The 27,437-nt window shown below is 55.4% G+C and overlaps 1 protein-coding gene across 7 annotated transcripts; it reads left to right on the top strand.

Annotated features, from left to right (window-relative positions):
• The first annotated feature begins 473 nt into the window (after window positions 1-473).
• Window positions 474-27,434, top strand: EHBP1L1 (EH domain binding protein 1 like 1). Of its 7 annotated transcripts, none has more exons than XM_043518519.1 (21): window positions 474-605; window positions 6,472-6,529; window positions 6,669-6,764; window positions 7,246-7,299; window positions 8,656-8,834; window positions 9,507-9,658; window positions 10,125-10,160; window positions 10,285-10,398; window positions 10,691-11,081; window positions 12,026-13,524; window positions 13,642-14,186; window positions 14,901-15,073; window positions 15,300-15,348; window positions 22,528-23,529; window positions 24,073-24,142; window positions 25,451-25,536; window positions 25,635-25,755; window positions 26,185-26,284; window positions 26,409-26,482; window positions 26,592-26,706; window positions 26,796-27,434. In XM_043518519.1, exons 1-21 carry the CDS (start codon window positions 502-504, stop codon window positions 26,881-26,883), a joined length of 5,106 nt encoding a protein of 1,701 aa, XP_043374454.1. In that variant the 5' UTR covers window positions 474-501; the 3' UTR covers window positions 26,884-27,434. The 7 variants fall into 7 exon arrangements, with proteins under 7 accessions (XP_043374454.1, XP_043374455.1, XP_038265563.1 ...); XM_043518521.1 differs by lacking the exon at window positions 474-605 and adding an exon at window positions 5,536-5,678; XM_043518520.1 differs by lacking the exon at window positions 10,125-10,160.
• The last annotated feature ends 3 nt before the right edge of the window (window positions 27,435-27,437 follow it).

Genomic DNA, 27,437 nt, shown 5'->3' with positions numbered 1-27,437 from the left:
CACCGGGGGTGAGAGCCAAGATCGGGGTGTCCGGGCCGGGGGGCAGAGCCAAGAACCCCCTCGGGGATTGGGGTGTCGAGGATACCCAAGCCCCCCACGGGAGGGGGGAAGAGTCCATCCCTCCAGGAATCGGGTGTCCGGGGGGAGCCCAGCCTCCCCATGTGCGGGGGGGGGGGAGCCCAGCCTCCCAGAGATCGGGGTGTCCGGGGGCAGCCCAGCCCCCTTAGGGATCGGGGTGTCCGGGGGGAGAGCCAAGCGCCCCCCCAGAGATCGGGGTGTCCGGGGGGTGAGTCAAGCCACCCGTGATTTTTCGGGGAGCCCCGTTGGCTCAGTGCCCGCATCCAAGCCGCCGCCGCTCGGGTGTCGTTTTCCGGCAGCCTCGGGGTCTGGGACGATGGGCATCGAGGGGCATTGGCCGGGGCCGCGGGGGCAGCCGTGACCTGAGAGGCGCCTGGCCCGGCTCGGCCGGGGGCTGCTCCGCGGGACGCCCCACGAGCCGCGATGAGCTCCGCGTGGAAGAGACTCCAGCGAGTGGGCAAACGCGCCTCCAAGTTTCAGTTCGTGGCCTGTTACCAGGAGCTGATGGTGGAGTGCACCAAGAAATGGTGAGTGGGGCCAGCCCCGCCCTGGGGCAGACACAGTCCGGCTCGCAGCCAGCCTGGAGTGGGGCAGAGGTGCGCATGGGGGGACCCCAGTATATCTAAGGGACAGAGGTGTGCCTGGGGGGGACCCTAGTATATTTTATGGGGCAGAGGTGGGTACGGGGGACCCCAGGATATCTAAGGGGGAGAGTAGGGATGGGAGGATGAGGGGCTGTGTCCCCCGGAGCATTTTTTTTTTGGGGGGGGGGGTTGTCACAGGGAGAGGGAAGCTCTTCTCAGCCTCTTCTTTTTGTTTATTAACATGAGTTAATTAATCAAGGAGATTTAAGGAGGGGGCCAGGTACCTCTGGCGGGGGTGGGGAGGAATTAACTCTTTCTCTACTGACAGACCCCAATGGGGGACAGTTCAGCCATACACCAGGGCAGGGCGGGGGGAAGGCATTCACTTGTTTCACTCTGGGAAGGATTTCCCTCCCTTTTTAGCCATAGGAAGGGAGCCCCCAAAATACTGTTGGGAGGGGTGACAGACTGAGAGAAGTCCAGGTTGTTGTCATGGGGGGGCTGTCAAGGCTGGGCTGGAAGATGGGACACATCTCTCCCCGGTCATGGTGGAGAAATTTGGGCATCTGGGGGGGAATTAAGGGTGGAAAGGGGTCAATCCCCATACTCCAGTTTATAGTGATTGAGACTCCCCCCTCCTCCTCTGCCCCCATGTTCCTGCTTCCAACCCCAATGATCCCCGTTTCCAAATTCCCCCACACACACCTCCTGCTGAGCCAAGCACCCCTAGCAGCTCCTGGGTCAGAGGGGGGTGCCCTGGAGCTGGCCTCCGCACAGAGATGTAAGGAGGCTTGGCTGTTGTGGAGCTGGGAAGGGTGATTGTAGATTTGATGGGGCAGGGGCAAAGTCTAAGGGCCCAGCCCGCTGCGGGGCTTGGTTGATGCAGACTGGCCCTTCAGGCCCAGGTGGAAAACCAGCCAGGGGTCTCTCCCACCATGCCATCTGTGGAGGTGTGCCCCAGTCCATGCAGGGCTTGTGGGAGAGGTGAAATCTAGAGCTGAACCTAGGACTAGGGACTGGCAGGAGGTAGGGGGGTCTCTCCAGGATGGGGGGCAAAGCAGAAGAATTGAGAACATGCTCTAGAACACAGGGATTGGCAGAAGGTGGGTGTCTCTCAAGGCCTGGAGGAGGGGCTGGGGCAGGAGGAATCTAGAATGTGCACTAGACCATGGGAAGTGACAGGTGGTGGTAGGGTTCCTCTAGGATTGGGATAGGGCTGTAGTCTAGAGCATGCTCTAGAACATGGAGACAGGGAGAATCTCGTCATTTCAGACGAGACGAGACTCTCGTCATTTCCTTGAAGGGGGTGGTTAGACCTGGAGACATCCCCTGTGATTTAGGGGGAACCAAGAAGTGGAAAGATCCCCGTCTCTCAAGCTCTGGACCATCTCCATGGAAATGGGAGGAGCCAGCAGGGGAGGGAGCTCTTGGGATTTTTTTAAATTAAAATGACCTTAAAAGGGATTCATGGAAAAATGATAAATATTTAGTGACAGCAGATAAAAATAGAAACAGGAGGGAGTAGAGAGAGGGGGAGTAGGGGGCCTGGGGTGCAGGGGAGAGAGGCAGAGAGACTGTAGGAAGAGTGGGCCTGTAGGGGGTGGGCAGGATAAAGGCTTCTCTGTGGAATTAGATATGGGGCCCTTGCAGAGCAGAAGTGTCCCAACAGGGTTCCCCAGGCCCTTCCCCTTCCCTTCAAATCCCCGCTCTCAAATGCTTCTTCCCCCTCTCTGTGGTTCCTCCCCACAATCTCTCTCCCTCAAGGGCTCCTCCCCCTTTCCCAATGCCCCTCCCCTTTCCTCATTGTCCCTCCTCTTCCCCCCATGACCCCTCCCTGTTCTCTCACCCCACCCTTCATGCTTCCTCTCCCACATCTCTTGTTGCTATGCCCCAGGGATTCTCTCCCCCCCAATCCCTGGATGGGGCCTAAAGCTCCAGTCCATCTCTCCCCAGCCTTCCTGCCCCCTGGGCTCTGGCTGCCCCAGTCCAGGTCTGTGGAGGAGTTTGGGGGTATCAGGTTTCCCAGCAAGATACCAATTTAGCTCAGCACCTGCATAGATGCTCTGATCTCCGACCCCCTCCTGACAGAGCTAAATTTAGCCCCTTGGCCACAAGCCCAGGAGGGAGGAAGGTGCTTGTAAACTGGTCCAGGTCTTAGAGCAATGCACCTGGCCAGGGGCTCAGGACTGGAGTTGCCGGGGGCTACAGGTTGAGAGTGGGGAGTATTGGCAGCTGGGAGAGGAAGCCCAGGGCTGGGCTAGCAGGGAGCTGTGGGCCGGGAGGGGTAAGGGGCACCAGCCAAGCTGGAGGTGGGGGAGCCCAGGGCTGGGCTGGCAGGGGGCTGTGGGCCGGGAGGAGTGAGGGGCACCAGCCAAGCTGGAGGTGTGGAGCCCAGGGCTGGGCTAGCAGGGGGCTGTGGGCCAGGAGGAGTGAGGGATACCAGCCAAACTGGAGGTGGGGGAGCCCAGGGCTGGGCTAGCAGGGGGCTGTGGGCCGGGAGGAGTGAGGGGCACCAGCCAAGCTGGAGGTGGGGGAGCCCAGGGCTGGGCTAGCAGGGGGCTGTGGGCCGGGAGGAGTGAGGGGTAACAGCCAAGCTGGAGGTAGTGGAGCCCAGGGCTGAGCTAGCACGGGGCTGTGGGCCGGGAGGAGTGAGGGGCACCAGCCAAGCTGGAGGTGTGGAGCCCAGGGCTGGGCTAGCAAGGGGCTGTGGGCCAGGAGGAGTGAGGGGTACCAGCCAAACTGGAGGTGGGGGAGCCCAGGGCTGGGCTGGCAGGGGGCTGTGGGCCGGGAGGAGTGAGGGGCACCAGCCAAGCTGGAGGTAGTGGAGCCCAGGGCTGAGCTAGCAGGGGGCTGTGGGCCGGGAGGAGTGAGGGGCACCAGCCAAGCTGGAGGTAGTGGAGCCCAGGGCTGAGCTAGCAGGGGGCTGTGGGCCAGGAGGAGTGAGGGGTACCAGCCAAACTGGAGGTGGGGGAGCCTAGGGCTGGGCTAGCAGGGGGCTGTGGGCCGGGAGGAGTGAGGGGCACCAGCCAAGCTGGAGGTGGGAGAGCCCAGGGCTGGGCTAGCAGGGGGCTGTGGGCCGGAAGGAGTGAGGGGCACCAGCCAAGCTGGAGGTGGGGGAGCCCAGGGCTGGGCTAGCAGGGGGCTGTGGGCCGGGAGTGAGGGGCACCGGCAGAACTGTAGGTGGAGGAAGCCAGAGCTGGGTTGCAGCTGAGCTGTGGAGGGGCTGTGAGCGGGGACTGAGGATTTGCTACAAGCTGCGTGTGTTTATATTTCCACCTCATACAAGAGCTAAGAATACCCTGCAATGGTCAATGTTATGACAGCGCCGGGATGGGGGAGGGTGCCTCCTGGGTGTCCTGGCAGGGCTCAGACATTCTGGCTAGCAAGAGGTTTAGAAACTCCTGGTTGTGAAGGTGCCAGGCTGGATGGGCCCATGGGGCTGCTCTGGGGCTGCCCGCTGACCTTGGGAGAGTGACGTCTGTGGGTTGGAGGTGAAGGGCCTTGGCTAAGACTCTGGGAGGGGGGGACCCTGGGAATCAGTGACAGCATCGGGGTGGGGGAGCGAGGCCATGACTGACACAGGCAGATGGGGAGCTGACCTGTAGACGCCATAGCATTGCAGGCCAGCCCGACCCCTCTGGGAGCCCAGGGCTGGGATAGGAAGGGCCTGCAGGTCAGGACTGAGGGGCACCGGCAGAGCTGGGGGTGGAGCCCTGGGGCTGTGTGGTGGATGTGGGGGAGGCTAGGCCCTGTTGTATCCACCTGCTGTATCCACCCGACTTGTATCCACCTGCTGTCAGGATATTCCCAGCTTTTTTTCATGGTGTGAGTGGTGATTCTGCGGGGTGGACTGTGTATATAAACGGGGTGAGCTGTCATTAACCTCACCCATCTGGTCAGAAATCCCCCTCCCAGCCATTGCATCCCTGCCCACCCCCCAGCTCACAGTCAGTTGGAGCAGCAGTGACATTCCCCACTCTGCCAGCTACTGACCTGTGGCCAGAAACTCCCTGTACAGCTGGTGAGTCGAACACCAAGTCCAGTTGGCAGTACTACTATGTGATAAACCCACTGGCAGCCAGTGCCCTCCCCAACTGCTGGGCAGCACCCCACCTTAATAGCCTCTGCGCCCACCCCAGAGACAGCTGCATCTGAACCCTGGGTGGGGGATCCTCGGATAAACAGGAGGATCCCCATGCCCTTCCCCAGAGGTGGGTGCATCTCAGACTGGTGCATAGGGGCTGCAGAGGAGTTGAGATAACCTCACATACAAGCATGCTTTGGAAGTGTGTCCCAGCCAGCTGCATACGCAGAGGGCTGGGCTGCATACGCAGAGTTTCCAGAACATCCCTTTGGAGGAACAAGAAGCCTTCAGCTCTTGCCTGGTGCCTTCAAGCCAGGAATTCCAGCCTTTACAGCCTATAATGAATTACACAACTTTGCAGCCCTGTCTGTATCCCTGCTACGGAGTTAGCAAACTGGGACACAAACAGAATCACCCAAAATCGTGCAAAGGATCTGTGGCACAGCCAGTAATGGAACCCAGGAGTCCTGATTCCCAGTCCCTCTCTCCCCTTGCTCTAACCCTCCAGACCACTCTCCTCCCAGATTTGGGGATAGCACCAGGATTCCTGACACCCCCCCACAACTCCCTACAATGCCTGCAGCTCTGCAGCTCTTGGGGTGCATGAGTGCAAGCACCAGCTCGCCCCACCCCAGGGCCTGGCCCACATGGCTGTTAAAGATACAGAGCAAAATGTCTCAGAGCCAGAAGCTCTGATGTCAAGGGGTGAAGCAGAGGCATTGGGTGGGGTGGGGTGGGGGTGCCCAGCACCTCTCAAGTACTATGACACAAGCCTCAGACTTCTGGCCCAGACAGTGGTCTGCAGTGAGAGCGGGGCTGGGATCCCAATAACCCTTGGCGAAGTGAGCCATGACGTCCACGCCTCCTGAGTAAACACCTGTCTGCCATGTCCCGGCAAACGCAGCTTCTCAGATCTACCGAGTGACTCACTGGTTTGTACCATGCTAGGGCTGGCTGCGCCTGCTCCTACCTGGATCTGGGAGACTGGGCAGCAGAGAGCAAGGTGGGGGCTCTGTGGGGGCTCTCTCCCCTAGCAGTCACTGCTGATCCCAATGCCTCAGTGTATTTTTCTCTCCAGGCTCCTTCCTCCAATCCTTATCTTTTTCTGTCCCAGTATCTCTCACTGCATGTGGGGCGAGCAGGGGGTTCAGGCTGGGCCATACCCGCCCAGCAGCCAGACGGGGAAGATAAAAGCCCTCCCCACCCCACTCTGCAATGTGCTGCTCTCTGGGCAGCCCAAACTGGGAGCAGTGTTCTAACCTCTAGCCCCCACGCCCCTCCCAGAGCTGGGGTAGAACCGAGGAGTCCTGGCTCCCAGCCCCTCCTGAGCTAACCCACTGGTGCCCATTCCCCTCCCCGAGGCAGAACCCAAGTGTCCTGACTTTTGTTCTAACCAGGGGGGATACTGGGTGGAGGGAGCCATTGGTCAGATCTGGGGGGCAGGAAGTGTGAGATATTGGGTTATAAGGGCTTCTACTTCTAGGGACTGGGCAATGAGTGGGAGAGTCAGTGAAGCTGCATAAAGGGGGGCAGTTCTAGGGATTGGCAGAGGGGTGAGGAAGGAAGATTTTCCATGGGGGTAGTGAGGGGCAGATGGTGGACCTGGGTCACCTGCTACCCTGATCCCAATGGGAAGGGTTGTGGGGAGGGTCCTTGGGAGTTTAGTTGCTCTTCCTTCCCTCCCCTCCTAATTTGTTCATTCGTTCACTCCCTCTCGCCTCACAGGCAGCCAGACAAGCTGATTGTGGTTTGGACCAGGAGGAACCGACGTGTCTGCTCCAAGGTGGGTGGATTCAGGATTCCCTTTCTGTAGGGGGGCCAGCTCTGCTGCAGCCCCATGGTGGGGGGACTGGCTGGCTCAGGGGGGGCCAGGGAATGGGACACGTGAACGAGCTCTGATCTGCTGTGTGTGTGTTCTGCAGGCTCACAGCTGGCAGCCGGGGATCAAGAATCCGTACCGGGGGATGGTCGTATGGATGGTGCCGGAGAATGTGGATATAATGGTGACGCTGTACCGGGTATGGCAACTGCTGCTCGCATAAGCACGCCATCATCCTGTTGCGAACGCACACTCATGCACTCCTTCACACTGACATGTATTCTTACACTGGCCTACTCACTTGGCACAGGCACTCGCACCAGCAACGAACGGCTCTTATCCAGATGTGCGGCTCTTCTGTGGTTGTGCCGGGGTTTGCACAAAAGCACCGAGGCGTGCTCTCTGGCTCATGGTTACACACCAACTTACAGCCTCCTGTGCACTGCTGTGCCTGTCCGCTTCTCTGCATACCTGTGGGTGCACATTGGGCACTCACACTTGCAGTCACACACCCTCCGCACACTGCTGCATGCAGTCTTGTGGGGTTGGCACACACTCAGTCCTCCCTTTGTACAATCCCGACAACACACATAGACTGGCACCCTTGCTTACAACTACAGATGCCCAGTGCAACAAACAGTCCAAAGCCCCTCTCACCTTTTGCCCTATCCCCTCCACAGGACCCCCATGTGGAGGAGTATGAAGACAAGGAATGGACCTTTGTGATTGAGAACGTACGTCCAGGGAGAACCAGAGTGTGGTAACTCAGGGCTGGATGACAGTGGCCAGCCAGGACATGGGATCTTCCATCGCAAAGCCATGCTGAGCTGCCAAGTGCAGCTGCTTCTGGGGTGGTGTGATGCTTCCCAGGGCGCTAAGGCTAGGAGGCACCTTGTCACCTCCTGTCCTTAATGTGAGGGACTCTTGTTTGTGCTTATCGGGGCTCAACTCCACCAGCCACAGGCAGCACAAGTGTCCCCCAGGCTGATGCTGTCCCTCTGCAGGCTAGCAACCGGCCTGTTCCGGCCAGTAGCCCTGCAAATGTCTCTCTGGAGTGCCCAGCCCCTGCTCCGCTGGACACTCCCAGTGTTCATTGATATGCTGCTCCCGGGGGTACAGGACGACCCAGCTGAGATCACCGTTCCGTGTAACATAGCACTCAGCCATGCACCCAGTGAAAGCAGGTGTCAGTTTAATTAACGAAGACTAGAGCCTCAAGAAGTAGCAAGTGAAGGTGTAGGGAACAAACCGCGACATTCAATGAACACATAACTTGCCTTCTCGAGCCTAGACTTACCTAACAAGTCACTTTCCTGTCTAATGAAGAGTAGCTCCCCCAGAGTCTTCCTCCCAGTGCGTAACAGCCAGGCTGGCTGTGCCCCTCTGCTCATAAGAGGATGCCCCGGCTACTTGTCTTTCCCTGGCTGCATCTTCCTTGCAGAGTTTAGCAAACTTTTGATTAGCTTCAGGCGTAGTAATGCTAATAGGGTATCCGTTGGGAGCCATGCAGGATGTGTCGCACACAGGAGCAGGCAGGGGAGAAGCGTCAATTGCCTCCCGCTGTTTGTCACCTTCGGGTGACCAGCTCCAGTTCCCAGACCTTAAGAACATAATTGTTATTGTAGATATACAGCTCCTGAAGTATCTATATGTACATTTTGCAACGGTTATGACAACCAGTGGGCTACTGGCTTTCAGTAGAGACTTCGCCAGCCACCCTTTGGTGAATTATTGGGCATGTACCAGACTCAGGGGATTTCTGTAGCCCCAAGCACCCCCTGTGCCCTCTCCCAGTTGGCACCAAGAGCTTACTAGGTCACAGGAGGAACACAGCAGCCGTTTAACAGCACATAGTCTGTAAAGGGGACAGTGTAGCTGAGGGAAAGATGAAAAATCAGGATTCCTGGGTTCTATCCCCATCTGTAACATGGCACTGGTGCCTAGGGGTTAGAGTGAGCGGGGCCTGGGAGTCAGGACTCCTGGGTTCTCTCCCTAGCTGTGGGAGTGGAGTGGGGTCTAATGGTTTTAGAGGCTGGGAGTCAGGACTCTCCTCTCGCCCCCTGCTCACAGTTCTCACTGCCTCTTCCCAGGAGTCCAAGGGGCACCGGAAGGTGCTGGCCTCGGCCGATGTTAACCTGCAGCGCTTTGCCCGCCCCACGCCTGCCCAGGCCGAGCTGAAACTGAAGCTGAAGCCGCGCTCGGTCAAGGTGGTGGCTGCCACACTGCAGCTCACGCTGTCCTGCATCTTCCTGCACGAGGGCAAAGCCACGTGAGTTCTGTCAATAAAGTGGGGCTTACGGAAACAGGCCTGGCTGGGAACAGCAGTGTCCCTTGGCGGGATGGGATGGAGCAGGGAGGGGCTCTGGCTTGCACTTCCCTCTCCATGCTGCTCCGGCGCGGGGGGCAGCACGGGGGCTTGGCCCAAGGAAGGGCTGGACAAAGAGCAAAAGATTTGACTGAGGTTGGGTGCTCCTGGTGGCCATCTGGGCTGAGAGCGACTATCTTGGCATGGCTGCAGGGGAAGAAGGTGGCTAAGGCAGCCATCTTGGCATGAGCGAGGAGGGCAGCAGAGGGCAGCCATCTTGGTTAGAGGGTCTCTCCGGGCAGCCACATTGGCACCACTGTTGAGGAAGAGGCTGGTTTAGAGAGATCACCTTGGCAGTTTTTAATAGCAGGACGCTCTGCCACCTAGCCACAGCTCGAGCATCGTTTAAACAGTCCCCTCCCCTGCCAGTAAGGGCCACAGAGGCAGGGGTGGGGCTGCCCTCGCTGTGGCTTAGGAAAGCCCTAGGTTTCCAGAGGGATGGTGCGAATGGTTGCAAGGGTCACACCAGGCTGGAGTGGGGAAGGGAAATGGGGCTGCACCCTCCCACTTTACCATGACCCCCTGCCCTGCAACCTCACAGAGGGTCCCCCCCTTATGCTGTGCCTTGCCCCTCAGGGACGAGGACATGCAGAGCCTGGCCAGCCTCATGAGCGTCAAACCCAGCGACATCGGCAACCTGGATGACTTTGCCGACAGCGACGAGGATGATGAGGCAGCCAGGAGGGTGCGGCAAGAGGACGGGAGCAGCCAGGGCACAGCGCCAACAGGTGGGACCAGCCAGCCAGTCCTGAGCCCTCACCCCCATCAGCCCTGCCGGTGCCCCTCACTCCCAACCCACAGCCACCTGCTATGCCAGCCCTGGGCTCCCCCACATCCAGCTCTGCTGGTGCCCCTCAGTCCTGTCCCATAGCCCCCTGCTTTCCCACTCTGGTCCATTCGTAATTGCGGTTTGCCTTGGTTGCTGTTTGGTGGGGTTCCCTCGGCTCCACTATTTCTGTGGCTCCTGATAGTAGCTTCTAGTGTCTCTTTGCCTTCCAGCAGGGGACGCTCTCTAGGCTTCTCTTTGCTGGGGGGCAGTGACTGAGGTCCCGTCTGTCCCCTGGGATTGGCGGCTCTGTCCCCACTCCCCGAGGCAGCTGTGCTCTCTTGGCGTTGGTCATTCTCTCTCTCTCTCTCCTGTCTGTCTGTCTGTCTCCACCATTTTTGGCTGTCCATCTGTGTCCTGCACTGTAGGTTTCATTCAGACCATATTGCTGGGCTATTTCACAGGTAGGACCATCCCACCAAGTGGGTCTCGGGGCAGATGGGGTGCAGAGCAGGCAGCAAACCGCTACATCTCTCTCTCTTTCTCTCCCTGCCTTCTTCCACATTCCCTCACTCCTCCCACCCCCAGACACATCACGAGAGCTCAATACTCTTGCTGAGGAAGAGGAGCATCCCTCGGCCCCGGGGACCAGCAGGGCAGCAGCTGGAAGAGCAACCCCCTATGGGATGCCCCAGGAGGCAGGTAAGTCAAAAGTGGGTGCAAGAGTCCTGGGCTGGGCACCAGGACTCCTGGGTTCTGTCTGGGAGGGGCGTGGGGTCTAGTGGTTAGAACAGCAGGGGCTGGGAGTCAGGACGCCTGGGTTCTAGCCCAGCTCTGGGAAGGGAGTGGGGTCTAGTGACCTGAGAAGAGGGGGAATCCGAGAACTTCCCATCATCTCCCCCAGGGCAGGGATATGGGGAGGTGCTGTATAGCTGTCACCCACTTCCATTGCCCCCAGTCTCTGACTCCTGGGATCCTCTCCCCTCTCCTGCAGGCTCTGCCAAGGAGGAAACCGTCCAAGTGGCCGACACCCCAGCTGCCCCCCTGAGGGACACCCCACACCCAGCCCGGGAGCTGGTCCTACAGGGAGCAGCACCCTCCCCTCCCCCGGAGCTGATGGGGCCCCCCACAGTAAGTGGTGCAGGCCAGGCCGGGGGGGCTGGGCAGAACATGGCAGCCGGTGGGAACCCAATGGGAGCTGCGGGGGCTGTGGAACCAAGTGCTAAGGGGGAGACAGGGGCCCAAGACCCGGATCAGGCCCACAAGCCAGGCACAGGCCCCTCGCAGGAGATGGGACGACGTGGTGGCAACCCCAGGGCTGAAGAGGAGGAGAAAGCAGCAGCCTTGATGAAGCGGCCAGCATCAGGGAGTGACACCAAGGGCAGGTGAGTCTGGAGCCCTGGCTTCTATCCTGGCTCTGGGAGGGGCGTGGGGTCTAGTGGTTAGAGCAGGGGGCTGGGAGCCAGGACTCTTGCATTCTATCCTGGCTCTGGGAGGGAGGGGGGTCCAGTGATTGGAAATAGGGGGCAGGGGGGCTCGGGTGATGGCGTTGAGGTGAGAAAAGGTTAGTGCCTAGCTGCTTATGGATAAACCCAGCTACCCAGGGTTGGTTTCGCTTCTGCCTTCAGGAGGTCTGACAGTCCCCTCCCCTCCCCCGCTTAGGGAAGAGTGCGTGTTCAAACCCAAGGAGGAAGCCGCACTTCCCCTGCCCAGGAAGGGAGCTGCAGGCCAGGCTGCCAGCTCTGCCCCTTCCAGGGGGTGGGGGAAGGGAGCAGCTGGCTCTGCAGGAAACTGCTGTTCCCTACTGAGCTGAGCAGATTAACAAAGCAGGAAGTTTGGGGGGTGGGGCAGGGAATGGGACACGGGGCCTGTCCCCTCTAGGGGGCGCTGGCTGTGATCCAGCACCACGGTGGGGGACTGGCAGGCTCAGATGGGTGGAGAATGGGGCCTGTCCCCTCTAGGGGGCGCTGGCTGTGATCTGGCCCCATGGTGGGGGACGGGCTGGCTTGGAATATCCCAAAGCTGCTCATCTGTGCTGAGGAACTCCTGCGTTTAGGGCACATTTTCAATATTCCAAGTGGAGTGTAGAGAGAGTGGGGTCTAGTGGGTTAGAGTCGGGGGGGCTGGATGCTAGGACTCCTGGGTTCCATCCCTGGATCTGGGGGGTGGGGTGGTTAGAGCAGAGGGGTTCAGGGAGCCAGGTTCCTGGCCTTTCAGTCCCCATGCTGAGAAGATTGGGCTCATTGTCAAGTTGGGAGGATGAGAAATCCCCCTAGGAGGCAGCTCTGCCCTTGTAATGAGACCGTGTCCCCTTTGTCCCTCCCTGCAGGCCCAGTGACATCTGGATGCCCCGGGCGGAGAGCCCTGTCCCTGCCCCGCGGCGTAAGAAACCCCTCCTGCCAGAACCCGCTGTGCCCACAGCTCCACCCCCTGAGGTACCCTCCACCCGGAGACACCAATGGGAAGGTGCCAAGCCGCCTCCCTCCCAGCTCAAAGTGGGAGCAGCGAAGTCAGTGCAGGGCCCTCGACCCGCAACCTCTCTGCCTGTGCCGGTGGTGCCCACCAGGGTCCGGCTAGCCCGGCCTAGGTCAGCAGAACTGCCAGCTCGGCCGAAGCCGCTGCCCCGGCCCCGGAGGGACAGGCGGGCCCGTTCGGCGTCTCCAGGCGTCTCTGTAGTAATGTTCCTCAGTGAGGATGCACCAGGACCTGCCGTTGTTGCTGGGGAGGGCGTCGGCCTGGCCAGGAGCGGCTTGGGGGCGGGTGTGCCCTCGGCCGCTGCGCTGCTGGCTGTGTCGCCTGTGGTGGGGCTGCCCCCGGTGCCGTGGGGCAGGCTGGGAGAGGAGACGAAGGCAGCAACAGATGCTACTGGTTGGCCAAGCGTTGGGGATGCTGTTGGTCCTGCAGTGTTGCCCCTCAATGAGGAACAGGGAAGGGTGACGAGAGAGGGTCCCAGGGGGGCATCCCATCTGGAGAGGCTGACAGCAGATAGGGCAACCGGGAAGGATGCTGGGGGAGCTGCTGTGCAGGGGGGGCCAGGAGATGCAGCCTCTCTGGTGGGCCCCCCCAAGCCATGGAGGTATCAGTTAGAAGATGTGGTGGGAGAGGCTGCTGGGGGGGCATCCAAAGGGGTGATGGAGGCGATCCCAGGCCAGTTGGAGAGGGGCAGGCCAGAGGAGCCCGCTGAAGGGGAGAATCTCAGGGCAGACAGGAAGGCATGTGGGGGCACAGCTCAGAGCGTAGCAGAAGTTGTGCCCTCGCTGGATGGGCACAGAACGGAGCTGGTGGCACAGGAGGATTCTGGGCGAGGATTCTGGCCAAGCCCAGCCCCAGAGCCGGCTCCCGCAGCGACGGTCCCCAAGCTGGAGCAGCGCAGGGCAGCAGGAGAGAGACCCAGGACAGCATCCCAGCCAGAGAGGCCGGGAGCAGAAAGGTCAGCTTGGAAGGATGCTGCGGGAGTTGCTGTGCACAGGGGGGCAGGCAATACTCCCTCTTTGATGCCCCCCCCCAAGCCATGGAGGTATCGGTCGGAAGACGTGGTGGGACAGGGTCCTGGGGAGGTGCCCAGCAGTGTGATGAAGGCAGAAGCAGGAGATGGACTGTGGGGGGCAATTCCAGCCTGGCCAGAGTGGGGCAGGCTGGAAGGGGCAGGGGGAGAGGCGGCTGGCAAGCCGAGTGGTGGTGCTGTGCTCTCAGTAACAGCAGACACCTTGCCTGTGGAGGCCCCAGCCCAGCTGGAGAGGGGCAGGCTGGAGGAGGGAGGGGGAGAGGCGGCCAGCAGGCCAGGTGGAGGTGCGGCAGGGGGAGAGGCGGCCGGCAGGCCGTGCGGAGGTGCGGCAGGGGGAGAGGCGGCCGGCAGGCCATGCGGAGGTGTGGCAGTGGGAGAGGTGGCCGGCAGGCCGGGTGGAGGTGCAGCAGGGGGAGAGGCGGCCTACAGACCAAGCGGAGATGTGATGCAGTCAGTAACAATGGATGCCCCATCTCTGGAGGCCTCTGCCCAGCTGAAGGGTGCCATGGAGAGCCCAGGAGCCGATTGTAGAGTGCCCGGGAGTGCCACCCCCAGCACAGTTGAGCCCCTGCTGGAGAAGGCTGGGCCAGAGGAGGCAGCGGGTTCCAGAGAGCATGGTGTGGCTGTGGGCTTCCTGCCCAGCAAGGAGGATGCCAGTGGGACAAGGCCCCCCCTGGAGACGTGGCAGTCAGGGCTCTGCACAAACCAGCTGGCCAGCTGCACCGCCCCAGGAAGGAGCAGCAGACAGGCTGCAGCCCTCGCACTGATGCCCCCCCAGGATGCGCCCATCCTGGGCCCCCCGTCCCCCTTCACTGAACCTTACGTCTCACAGTGCCGCTTCACCCTGAGCCACCCGCCTACCCACCCTGCCCGGGAGAGGAGTGCCAGCCCATCATCCAACGAGGGGACCCAGGCGTCCGGGCGGGAGCCATCTCCCCCGCCCTGCGGCGCTGCCCAGGATAGCGTAGGGCAGGAGGCAGCCCAGGTAGGGACAGCGAATGCTTGTGCCCCCAGCCCTGCCAGCTGCCATGGCTGCCTGCCCATCTTTGCTTCCAACTAATCCTATGGGCTGTGTGTGCGTGGGAGGGGACGGGGGGGCGCGGGGCAGCTGTAAAAGGACAGACAGACCCTCCAACATTGTTACAGGGATAAAACCTTTAATTGGGGTGTGTGGAGGGGATAAAACTCATAGTGGGCTAACTGCCTCCTCCCCTTTAATTGGGGTTGGGGATAACACCTGGAGATGAATCCCCAGGGCCCACAGTGCCCTCACTAACCCCCTCCACCTCGCTGTGTGGCCCACAGATCCCTGCCCTGCATTTGGCTTGCTCACTGTGCTGCATGGGGGTGGCTGGATCCCAGCTGCTAGTGAGCCCTGGCCAAGCCCAGCCAGGAGAACATCCTTGCCTAGCAGGGGGAAGGGGAGGATGCAACAGTCAGGACTTGGCTGGGTCTTTGTCCCATACAGCCCCAGCCCTTCACCCCTGGCTGCCATGAGTCAAGGGGGTGGCTTGGTGCCTGTGGGTGTGATCGTGGGGGTGGTGACGTATGGTGGTGGTGGGGTTATGCAGGCAGGAGAATGGGGAAGCCAGGTGGGCAGTATGGCTGGCCAGTGCTGGTATAGGGGTTCTTTGCCTGGTGTGGGGGTGATCCAGCGCCTCCCCCGCCCATATCCCACCCCATCCCGTTTATCTCCTAGGAGGAGCCCCCAGCAACCAGCCCAGGCTTGGTCAGCTGCAGCCAGTCACTGCTGGAATGGTGCCAGAATGTCACAGCTGGCTACCGCGGTGTCCGGGTCACCAACTTCACCACCTCCTGGCGCAACGGGCTGGCGTTCTGTGCCATCCTACACCACTTCCACCCTGAGAACATGTGAGTCCTGGGGCTGAGGGGCAGTGCGGGGAGCCAGGGGCTGGGATAGCAGGGGGCTGCAGGTCAGGATTGAGGGTCACCAGGAGACGTGTGTTTTGGGGGGAGGCCATGTCTTGGTATGGAGGAGGGCGTGTCTCTGAGAGGCAAGGCGGGGTGGGGTGGGGACTCAAGAGACCCCATTCACTAAGCAGGATCTATCTTTATGTCTGTCTGCCCCCCCCTCCAGCAATTATGAGACCCTGGACCCACTCGCTATCAAAGAGAATAACAAGCTGGTAAGTTGGGGACCCTGGCAGGTGATGGGGAAGGAGACTGTAAGAACATAAGACTGGTAATACTGGCTCAGCCCAGTGATCCATCTAGCCCAGTGTCCTGTCTTCCAACAGTGACTGGTGGCAGATGCTTCAGAGGGAATGACCAGAACAGTACAATTTACCAAGTGGTCCCTCCTGTGTTCAGTCCCAGCTTCTGGCTGTCAGAGACTTAGGGACACCCAGAGCACGGGGTAGCCTCCCTGACCATCTTGGCTAATAGCTGTTGAGAGACCTGTCCTCCATCAGCTTATCAAATTCTTTTTGAGTCCAGTTATACTTTTGGCTTTCACAGCATCCCCTGGCAATGTGTTTCACAGTGTGACTGTGTGTTGTGTGAAGAAGTTCTTTCTTGTGTTTCTTTTAAACCTGCAGTCTATTGATTTCATTGGGTGACCCAACCTCCTCCCAACCCTTATGGGAAGGGGTAACTAACACGCCCTTATTCACTTTGTCCACACCAGTCATGACTTTATAGACCTCTCTCATGCCCCCTTAGTCGTCTCTGTTCAAAACTGAACTATCCCAGTCTTTTTAATCTCTCCTCAGATGGAAGCTGTTCCATCCCCCTCATCATTTTTGTTGCGTTTCTCTGTACCTTTTCCAATTCTAATATTTTTTTTGAGCTGAGGTGAAGAGAACTGTACGCAGTATTCAAGGGGTGGGCGTTCTATGGATTTATATAGAGGCATTATGCTATTTTCTGTCTCATTATTTATCCCTTTCCTAATAATTCCCAACATTCGTGAGCTTTTTTGACTACTGCTGCTGCACGTTGGCAGATGTTTTCAGAGAACTCTCCACAATAACTCCAAGATCTCTTTCGTAAATGGTAACAGCTAATTTAGTAGATTGTATGTATAGCTAGGATTATGTTTTCCAGGGTGCATTACTTTGCATTTATCAACATTGAATTTCATCTGCCATTTTGTTGCCCAGACACCCATTTTTGTGAGATCCCTTTGTAGCTCTTTGGAGTTTGCTTTGGTCTTAACTATCTTGAGTAATTTTATATTGTCAACAAACTTTACTAGTCTCACTGTTTACCCCCTTTTCGAGATTATTTATGAATATGTTGAACAGATTCTTGGGGGACCCCACTGTGTCGGGATACCCGGGGTGCAGCCTGGGACTGTGGAACTACTGTGCCCCCTGAACTCTCTCCAGCCTGGGCTGTCTCTGACAATGCCTTGCTAGTGACCAGCAGCAAACCCCTCCAGATGCTATTATCACTCAGCACAATCGCATGTGGTGCCCCACACCCAGCTAGATTGCAGGAATGCTTCCAGAGCCACTTATGAATCACACAGAGAAAGGCACCAATGCCAAATCCCTCCAGCTCTCAGCACTGTACCCCAGGAATATACCGTCTTGCACTGCTCAAGATGAGCAATGCAGATTTATTAATTGGTTCACCACTTCATCAATGGAAAGTGGATATACACCAGCCTGTGCAAAACCTGAGCAGATTTACCAAATACTTCATACAAACTCACTGGTAAAGATAAACAGTAAAACAAATTTATTGACTACAAAAGATAGATTTTAAGTGATATTAAGTAATAGGCAAAAAGTCAGAGTTAGTTACCAGAAGAAATAAAATACAAGCACGCAGTTTAAACTCTCAACCCTATTAGACTGGGCAACATCTAGGTTAAGCAGTTTTTTTCACCTCTCTGGATATTGCAGTTCATAGTACACAGATATCACACTTGAAATCTGGGCCAGTCCCCTCAGTTGGATTCTTCAGTGTCCTTGTTGCTTGCAGTGTAGGTGGGTGAATGAGAAAGGCCAAACATGGGCCCCCTGTGTTCGATTTTATGCCCTCAGTGCATGTGCTTGAAAAACACAAATCCAGGCATGTCTGGGGGCATTGCTGAATCTCCAGGCAAGGCTGAGCAATTCCCCTGGTGTGGCCTCATGAATTGTAGCTCCCTTGCTGGACAATGGTTGTTGATGGATTGTTTGTCACCCCACACTGGTGTTGGTTACTTTCCTTGCTGTTGCCTCTGTGGGACTAATATCTGACTGATTCCCCAACTTACAGCATGTTTTAGTGACAACCATACAACACAATCTCATAACTTCATATGCGTTAATGATACACATATATGGAGAAATGACTTTCAGCAGATGATAACCTTTCCCCTGATACCTTACAAGGCATGCTTTATATGTAAGATCGTGATTATATAAAAATGAGAAATATGGGGGTTCCAGGACGCTTCCCCATGGTATAAAATATCACACCCACTATTTACCTCTCTCCACTGTGAAAACTGACCATCTATTCATACCCTTTGTTTTTTAACCAGTTACCAAGCCATGAGAGGACCTTCCCTCTTATCCCATGGCAGCTTATTTTGCTTAAGATCCTTTGGTGAGGGACGTTGCCAAAGGCTTTCTGAAAGTCCAAGTACGCTGTATCCACTGGATCACCCTTGACCACATTTGTTGACCCCCTCAAAGAATTCTAGTAGATTGGTGAGGCATGATTTCCCTTTACAAAAGCCATGTTTATTCTTCTGCATCATATCATGTTCATCTATGTGTCTGATAATTCTGTTCTTTACTATAGTTTCAACCAATTTGCCTGGTAATGGAGTTAGGCTTACTGGCCTGTAATTGCTGGGATTACCTCTGAAACTTTTTTTAAAAATCAATGTTATATTAGCTATCCTCCAGTCATCTGGTACAGAGCGTGATGTTTAAGTGATACGTTACATACCACAGTTAGTAGTTCTGCATTTTCACATTTGAGTTCCTTCAGAACTCTTGGGTGAATACCAGCTGGTCCTGTTGACTTATTACTGTTTAATTTATCAGTTTGTTCCATAAACCTCCTCTATAGACACCTCAATCTGGGACAGTTCCTCAGATTTGTCACCTAAATAGAATGGCTTAGGTCTGGGGATCTTCCTCACCATGGGCGGCATGTATGTGCCTCCCCAAACAGCCTTGTGTGGCCCTGCCCACACTCCACCTGGAAGGCCCCCTCTTGTTTTCTCTTCTCCCTTGGCCCCAGCCCAGACAGGCTGCTCGTCTTCAGGGAAGCATGCTGGGGCTGGAGCTGGGGCTAGGGTGGCTGCAGCCAGCCTGTGGCTGGGACTTGGGATGTCTGGGGCCATGCTCGGGGAGGCGGGTGTGCTCTGGTGCTGGGGCTGTGCACCCTGTGCTCAGGGTGGCTGGAGGTGTTCGGGCTGGGGGATGTGTGCCCCCCACCCAGCACATGGGGGCTGGGGGGCCGTGTGTCACCTGACCGGCATTTGAGGGTGTGGGAGGGGCCATGTGCCACTGGCCTGCCCATCTAATGCTCGAGGGCTGGAGGTGGGTTGCACACTTCCCAGCGTTTGGGGGTGGGAGGGTGCCATCTGCTGCCCACCCAGCGCTCAGGGGTCCTGGGGGGTCTGGTCTGCCTGCCCAGAATTCTGGTGAGGGGCTGACCCATGTTCCTCACATCCTCTGCTGTGAAGACTGATGGAAACCATTCATTTAGCTTCTCTGCATTGGCCTTGAGTGCCCCTTTAGCAGCTCAATTGTCCAGTAGCCCAACTGTTTTTTTGCCAGGGTTCCTGCTTCTGATGTTCTTAAAAAAAAAAAAAAGTTAGTTTTTATGTCTTTTGCTAGTTGCTCTTTGAATTCTTTTTTGGCCTGCCTAATTAAACTTTTACACTTGCCTTGCCCAAGTTTATGTTCCTTTCTATTTTCCTCAGTAGGATTTGACTCCCATCTTTTAAAAGATGTCTTTTGTCTCTAACCACCTCTTTTACTCTGTTGTTTAGCTATGGTGGCATTTTTTGGTCCTCTTGCTGTTTTTTTTTTGTTAAATTTGGGATATACATTTAGTTTCAGCCCCTATTGTGGTGTTTTGAAAAAGTTTCCATGCAGCTTGCAGGCATTTCACTCTTGTGACTGTTCCTTTTAATTTCCATTTAACTAGCCTCATTTTTGTGTAGTTTCCCTTTTGAAATTAAATGCTACTGTGGTGGGTTTCTTTTGTATTCCACCCCCCTTCAAAGATGTTAAATTTAAATATATTATGCTCACTATTACCAAGCGGTTCAGCTAGATTCACCTCTTGGACCAGATTGTGTGCACCACTTAGGACTAAATCAAGAATTGCCTCTCCTCTTGTGGGTTCCAGGACTAGCTGCTCCAAGAAGCAGTCATTAATGGTGTCTAGAAATTTTATCTCTGCATCCCATCCTGAGGTGACGTTCCCAGTCAATATGGGGATAGCTGAAATCCCCCATTATTATTGGGTTTTCTGTTTTTGTAGCCTCTCTAATCTCCCTGAGCATTTCACAGTCACCATCACCTTCCTGGGCAGGTGGTCAGTATATTCCCAGTGCTATACTCTTATTATTCAAGCATGGAATTTGCCATAGAATCTCTATGGATAGACTGTTTGGTGCATTTAAGATTTTCCCTATATTTGATTCTATGCTTTCTTTCACATATAGTGCCACTCCCCCACCAGCACGACCTACTCTGTCATTCCTATATATTTTGTACCCTGGTATTACCGTGTCCCAATATCTATCATCATTCCACCAAGTTTCTGTGATGCTGTTATCAGTATCCTCATTTAGTACCCGGAACTCCAGTTCACTCATCTTAATGTTTAGACTTCTAGCATTTGTGTACAAGCACTTACACAATTTGTCAATATTCAGTTGTCTGCCTTCATATGATGTAACTGAATGGGACTCTCTTTCCTTTGATTGACTCTCTTCAGTTCCTACCTGTACACTTTGTCAACTTCTATTCTCTCCTCTTTACTAGGACATAGAGAATCTCCATTAATAGATCCTCCCCTATGGGATGTCTCTGTCTGAACCCTGTGCTCCTTTGCACTGGTCGGCTTTCCCCCAGCCCTTAGTTTAAAAACTCCTCTTCCACCTTTTTAATTTTACATGCCTGCAATCTGGTTCCATTTTGGTGTAGGTGGAGCCCATCCTTCCTGTATAGGCTCCTCCTTTCCCAAAAGGTTCCCCAGTTCTATATAAACCTAAACCCCTCCTCCCTATACCATTGTCTCAGTCACGCATTGAGACCCTGCAATTCTGCCTGACTGGCCCTGCGCGTGGAACTGGAAGCATTTCAGAGAATGCTATCTTGGAGGTCCTGGACTTTAATCTCTTATCTAGGAGCCTAAATTAGGCCTCCCAGGCTTCTCTCCTATCCTTCCATATCTCATTGGTACCTACATGTACCACAACCACTGGCTCCTCCCCAGCACTGTACATGAGTCTGTCTAGATGTCTGAAGCGGTCCGCAACCTTCGCACCTAGCAGCCAATTCACCATAGAATATTAGGGGACCACCAGGGTCATCTAGTCTAACCCCCTGCCAAGATGCAGGATTTGTTGTCTAAACCATCCACAACAGATGGCTCTTCAGCCTCCTTTTGAAAACCTCCAGCGAAGGAGCTTCCACAACCTCCCGAGGCGTCTGTTCCATTGTCTTACGGTTCCTACAGTTAGGAAGTTTTTCCTGAGGTTTAATTGGAATCTGCTATGCTGTAGTTTGAATCCTTTGCCTCTTGTCCTGCCCTCTATGGCAAGAGAGAACAACTTTTCTCCATCTTTTTTATGGCAGCCTTTCAAGTATTTGAAGACCACCATCATGTCCATCCTTAATCTCCTCTTTTCTAAACTAAACATACCCAGTTCCTTCAGCCTTCACTCATATGGCTTGCATTTCATCTCTTTGATCTTCTTTGTTGCTCACCTCTGCATCCCTTCCAGATTCTCCACGTCCTTTCTATACATTGGTGACCAAAACTGGACACAGTACTCCAACTGAGGCCTAACCAGTGCTGAGTAGAGAGGTACTATCACCTCCCGTGACTTGCATGCTATGCCTCTGTTAATGCAACCTAAAATTGCATTTGCTTTTTTTTGCAACAGCATCGCATTGCTGACTCATGTTGAGGTTGTGATCCACCACAATTCCCAGATCCTTCTCAGCCATGCTTCTGCCAAGCCGGTTATCCCCCATTCTGTATTTGTGCATTTAGTTTTTCTTCCCCAAGTGTAGCACCTGACATTGTTCTTTGTTGAATTTCATTTTGTTCTCTATATCCCAGTTGTCCAATTTATCAAGATCCCTCTGAATCTTAGCTTTATCTTCCAAAGTATTGGCAATCCCCACCCTGCCTTGTTTCATCTGCAAGTCTGATCAGTCTGCTCCCTATTGCTACATCCCTGGTCATTAATGAAGATGTTAAACAACACCGGGCACAGAACAGCTCCCTGTGGAACCCCACTTGAGATGTCCCTCCAGTCCGACATCATTCCATTCATAGTTACTCTTTGTTTGCGGTTGTTTAACCAGTTATGTATCCACTTAATGGCAGTTCCGCTGATCCCGCATTTCTCCAGCTTATGTCCTGTGGGTCTGTGTCAAAAGCCTTGCTGAAGTCCAGGTATATTATGTCTACCGCATCCCCCACATCCACCAAGTCAGTTACCCTGTCAAAGAAGGAAATCAAGCTGGTTTGGCATGATTTGTTCTTGGTAAATCCTTGCTGGTTGCTAGTGATCACCCCTTCATCCTCCAGGTACTCACAAATGGAATGTTTTATACATTGCTCTCAGGTATTGAAGTCAGGCTGAATGACTGGTCTACAGTTCCCCAGCTCCTCCTTTTTCCCCTTTCGACGTTAGCCCTTCTCCTGTCTTCCAGGACTTCTCCTGTCATCCCTGAGTTTTCAAATATTATTGCCAGTGGCTCCAAGATTTCTTCAGTTAATTCCTTCTGTACCCTGGAGCTAATAGCATCCAGCCCTGCTGATTTGAATTCAGCCAAATGTGGTTCTCCTGGTCATTACAGAGCCAGCTATCTATATTTCTAATAATCAAATCCCCAGTTACTATTACCTGGCTCTTCCTACGAACAGGAGTCCCCTCCCCTGGAGAGGACGGAGGAGCTGTTCTGGGTTGGGGAGACTCCCTCCCCCCCGGTTAGGAACTTCCCACCATGGGAGCATAGGCTGCGGTGTATGTGGCCTGGTGATCAGAGCACATGAGGGCTGGGGGCATGACCACTGGGCGTCAGGACTCCTGGGTTTTATCCCTAACTCAGGGAGGGGGCTGGATATTGGGGTTAGTCACCCCCCCATTTGTCCCCTTCCCCCAGGCCTATGACGGCTTTGCCTCCCTGGGCATCTCGCGGGTGCTGGAGCCGGCTGACATGGTGTTCCTGACGGTGCCTGACAAGCTCATCGTCATGACCTACCTGTGCCAGATCCGGGCCTTCTTTACGGGCCAGGAGCTGAACGTGGTGCAGATCGCCAACCACAGCAGCCAGAGCACCTACAAGGTGGGCAAGTTTGACTCAGACCCTGCCTTCTCCATTGACCCCGCCCGCTTCTACGCTGAGCGCTTCCAGGGCGCCGCCAAGGGGCCCGAGGAGCCTGGGAGCTCTGCCCCTGCTGCAAGGGATGATGGGAAGGCAGTGGCCAATAAAACTGTGACAGGAGGAGCTGAATTGGCCAAGAAACTGGAGGCAGAACTCAGCACCCCAAAGGATGCTGGGACTGATGCCAAGACAGGTGATGCAAAGGATGCTGGGAAAGTGACTGTAAATGGCACCATATCTCAAACAGCTGTGCAATCAGAGGTGGAGCCCTCTGTCGCAAAGGATGCTGGGAAGGTGCCAGTCGATGGTGCGACAACCAAGCTAGCCATGAGTTCAGAGACAGAGCCACCCACCCCAAAGGATGGAGGGAACAAAGCCGCAAAGGATGCTGGGAAAGCATTGGTTAATGGTGCAATGTCCCAATCGGCCAAGAAACCAGAGGCAGAGCCTCTTGGCACAGAGGATGCTGGGAAGGTGCCGGCCAACAGTGACGAGAAGCTGGTGCCTCCTCCACGGCTGAAGCGTCAGTCTATGCGGAATGGGGATGCATCGGACCAAGCTGAGCGATCCCTGCAGCGCTCACTGTCCACGGGCAGCCAGGGCCCTGTGGCCCCACCACGCTCCCATAGCAGCAAGTCGGGCTTCTCCCACGTGCGTGATGCAGACCTGCTCAAGAAGCGGCGCTCGCGGCTCAAGAGCGAGTCACTGTCGATGGATGAAGGGGAAGCAGGCGGTCCCCCAGGGGAGACACCACGGAGGAGGCTTGACTGGCTAGGAACGGTGAGTGGGGAATGGGAAGGGAATCAGTTATTGCAGGATTTCTCCAGGACACTGCTTTGTTGTAGGGTCTGCATGCACTCGTTTGTTATGGTAGAGTCTCCCAGGAGCACTGGTTCATTATTATAGGGTAGCTCATAAACAGCGTACATAGTCCTAGTATTTATGAAAGACCCTCCCTTCTGGAATACTCTAATAGCAACCTAGTGCATGCAGCCCCATGAGTCCTTACAGTAACAAATTAGCATGTACAACCCTAGTAATTTATTATTATAGGGTCTCTTGGGGCTGCATGCACAAGGTTTGTTATTGTAGGTTCTCCTGGGAGCATTGGTTTGTTTTTGTAGGGTGTCTTGTAAATACTAGGGCTGTGCATGCTGGTTTGTTATTGTAGAGTCTCTTGGGGGGCACTGGGGTTGTGCTGTGCAATTTGTTATTGTAGAATCTCTTGTGGTTGCATAGACTGGTTTGTTATGGTAGAGTCTCATGGGAGCTGGTTTATTATTGTAACGTCCCCTATCCCTTTTCTCCACCTCCCACCACCAGGATGACCGTGAAGGCATGATGACCCCTAAGGCGGGACCCCCTGCTTCCGCCAGGACTCAGCCACCCCCAGGTGAGCCCGGGCTTTCTGCAGGGTCTGCCTTATTTAGGAGCATCAGGTTTTGGGGCAAAGGAGCAAGATGGATCCTTAGGGGGGAGCAGGGTGGTTGTGTCAATTTTGACACACTGCAATCCCAGAGTGTCCAAGGTGTTAGCAGACCCCTATCACTGCACAACACTAAAGTGCTAACCCAGGTTCAGGGTGTGGAATTCGGAGACCTCAGACAGCTTATTTCCAGGGCAAATACTCCATTAAAAATCCCTTTAACCTTGTATTAAAGACACAAAAAAAGAAGAGGCGGGAGAAAGAGTTACCGGGGGGAGGGTGTCTCACAAAACAGGGTGAGTGGGCAACAAAATGGCAGATGAAATTCAGCATTGATAAGTGAAGGTAATGCACACTGGCAAAAATAACCCCAAGTACACATGTCTAATGGTGGGGGTCTAAATTAGCTGTTACCAACCATGAAAGAGATCTTGGAATCACTGTGGAGAGTTCTCTGAAAACTTCAGCTCAGTATGCAGCAACGGCCAAAAAAGGCTAATGGGCTGTTTGGAATCATTAGGAAAGGGATAGAAAATATCATAATGCCACTATACAAATCCATGGAAGGCCCATACCTTGAATACTGTGCCAGGTTCTGGTTTCAAAAACGATAGAGTGCCACTGGATATGGTTCACAGAAGGGCTGGCAAGATGATCAAAGGGGCGGAACAGTTTCCATATGAGGAGAAGCTACAAAGGGCCATTCAGCTTGGAAAAGGGACAACGAAGGGGGGATAGAGGTCTAGACAATTGTGAATGGTGAGGGAAAGGTGACGAGAAGTTTTATTTACCCTTTCCCTAAATACAAAAATGGGGTCACCTGATGAAATTGATAGGCAACAGGTTTAATACAGCCAAGAGGACCCAACGCACAATTAACCCACGGAACTCATTGCCATGGGATGATGTGATGGTCAAAAATAGATCCATATTAAAAAATGAACTAGATAGCCATGGATGGAAACTTGCTTCTCCTTCCTGGCCACTGTCACACAGCCTCCAATCCCCTCTGTGTTTTGGCCACTGCTTAGGCCTGATTTCCAACACCCCAATGGTGGCCCATTGATTTCCAGGCCCACGCACCTCATTTGCCAGACACAATTACCATAAGTAGCTGCCCTCTGCTCGGAGTAGTTGTGTCTGTCTCCCTGCCGCACCTTTGCCCCTCAGCAGCTATTGTTCACACCCCAATAATTACAACAGGGCTGGCGAATGGGGTTTAATTGCCTCTCGTGACCCCAATCTAACTGCCTCTCTCTGTCTTCTCCCCCCCAGAGACAGCCCCGTCCCAGAGTGCTACCCCTCAAGAGCCGTCCCGGGATCCCAGCAATGAAACCAGCACCACAGAGGAGGAGGTTCCGGTAAGGATGGGTAATTGGGGGAGGTAGTGGCAGGGACTGGGACACAGGGCCTTTCCCCTCGAGGGGGCGCTGGGTCTGACCTCCTGCCTCCCTGGCAGCGGTTCCAAGACACCAGCCAGTATGTGGTGGCCGAGCTGCAGGCGCTGGAGAATGAGCAGAAGCAGATTGATGCCCGAGCAGCCGTGGTGGAGAAGGATCTGCGCTTCCTCATGGAGTCAGGTGCTGCGCCGGGACACACACAACAGCCCTGCAGGCAGCTGGGACTAGTGATCAGGCACTGTCCTGTGCCCTCACCCCATCCAGCACTGTGGCTTCTCAGTACCACCTGCTGGCAGCTTCTGGAACTGCTCAGGACCCCTTGGTGATGCAGTTATGGAGTGGGAGCCCCTCATGGGGGGGGGTGTGCTCTGCATGGATGCCATGTCGCTGCCCTGCCACCTTGAGCTGGGCTTGAAGGGAGCAGGCAGTTAATAGGGGTGGAGAGAAGTTGGGGAACTCACCAGAGGATGACCCCATCCCATCACTGGGCCATGCTCACCCCTCCCGCCCCATCAACACTCACCGCTACATTGCCACACAGGTGCAAATGCCACTTGCTGGTTCCTGTAGTGTATTCACACCCCACTCCTCCCCCACCTGCCATTGCAGGCACAAACCATGCCCAGGAGGAGGAGCTGATCCAGGAGTGGTTCACACTGGTCAATAAGAAGAATGCGCTGATCCGGCGCCAGGACCAGCTGCAACTGCTGTGAGTGATCCTGGGGGGAGGGTGGTGGCTAGGCTTTTCGTGATCATCCAAACACTGGGGGGGAGAGAAGGTGTAACCTTGGGACTAACCACACCCCCACCCCATTTTCTCCTTCCCACCTCAGGATGGAGGAGCAGGATCTGGAAAGACGATTTGAATTACTGAGCCGGGAGTTGAGAGCCATGTTAGCTACTGAAGGTGAGGGCTGGGTCCCTGAGAGCAAAGGGGACTGGCAGTCTGTGGAAGGGGGGTGGGGGCTGGCTCTTGCTCTGGGTTCTCAGCTGAGATGTCTCTCCAACCCCTGCAGAATGGCTCAAGACGGAAGCCCAGCAGAGGCGGGAGCAGCTCCTATTGGAGGAACTGGTGTCGCTGGTGAACCAGCGTGATGAGCTGGTGCGAGACCTGGACATCAAGGAGAGAATGTGAGTCTGGGCATGGTTTTCAGATGGGGGGTTTGAGGTCAGGCATGGCACCCTACGTTTTAACTTGCATCTTCCCCCTCCCCCAACAGAGCCTTGGAGGAAGATGCCAGGCTGCAGCGGGGCCTGGAACTGCGACGGCGCAAATACAGCCGCAAAGATAAGTGCCGCATCAGCTAAGAGGCAGATGGCCACTCCACAGTCCTTGTCAGTGTCCTGTGGCTGGGATTCTACCCAGGATACCCGCCTGCCTCTTAAAGGGCTCAAAGGTTTGCCTGCTACTGCTGTTACCTCAGTGCCTCACTGTGTTACCCTTGTACATTTTGCTGGTTTCCCTTCCAGTCTGGCCCCACTCTAGGGCCGATGCAATTTCCTAGCCTTCTCCAATGATTGCCAAGGGGAGCACAGGGAGCCTGGCTGTCCCCTATGGCAGAGGGAAACAGTCTATTGGGGGTAGGGTGGGGCTATTTATTTGTGTGTGTGTGTTTGTGTGAGAGACTTTGTTCAGCTGGGTGTCCCTTCCCCACCCTGTCAGCTGCCATTTCACAGCCAAGATGTTGGGGTTTTATCATGGTACAAAAAGTTGAGGGGAGGGCAGAGAACAGAAGTGCCTTGACAATGCTGTCCAGCCATGTGTTGTAATGGCAAGTTTCAATTCCTTGTTCCCTGGGTATTTGCACTAATTTGTAACTGTTTGAAATATGAAATAAAGCGATGTGAAAGAAAGCCAACTC

Source organism: Dermochelys coriacea, chromosome 7 (assembly GCF_009764565.3).
Source record: "Dermochelys coriacea isolate rDerCor1 chromosome 7, rDerCor1.pri.v4, whole genome shotgun sequence".
NCBI lineage: Eukaryota > Metazoa > Chordata > Testudines > Dermochelyidae > Dermochelys > Dermochelys coriacea.
The sequence above is the reverse complement of the archived record's forward strand: the minus strand, read 5'-3'. Positions and strand labels throughout refer to the sequence as shown.

What these genes read in the sequence shown, in the direction of transcription:
- EHBP1L1 (XM_043518519.1), top strand. Translation starts at nt 502, where the DNA reads ATGAGCTCCGCGTGGAAGAGACTCCAGCGAGTGGGCAAACGCGCCTCC. An exon ending in GGACCTTTGTGATTGAGAAC is followed by an intron (nt 7,300 to 8,655) that starts GTACGTCCAGGG and finishes GCCTCTTCCCAG; the next exon opens with GAGTCCAAGGGGCACCGGAA. An exon ending in GGGAGTGACACCAAGGGCAG is followed by an intron (nt 11,082 to 12,025) that starts GTGAGTCTGGAG and finishes CCCTCCCTGCAG; the next exon opens with GCCCAGTGACATCTGGATGC.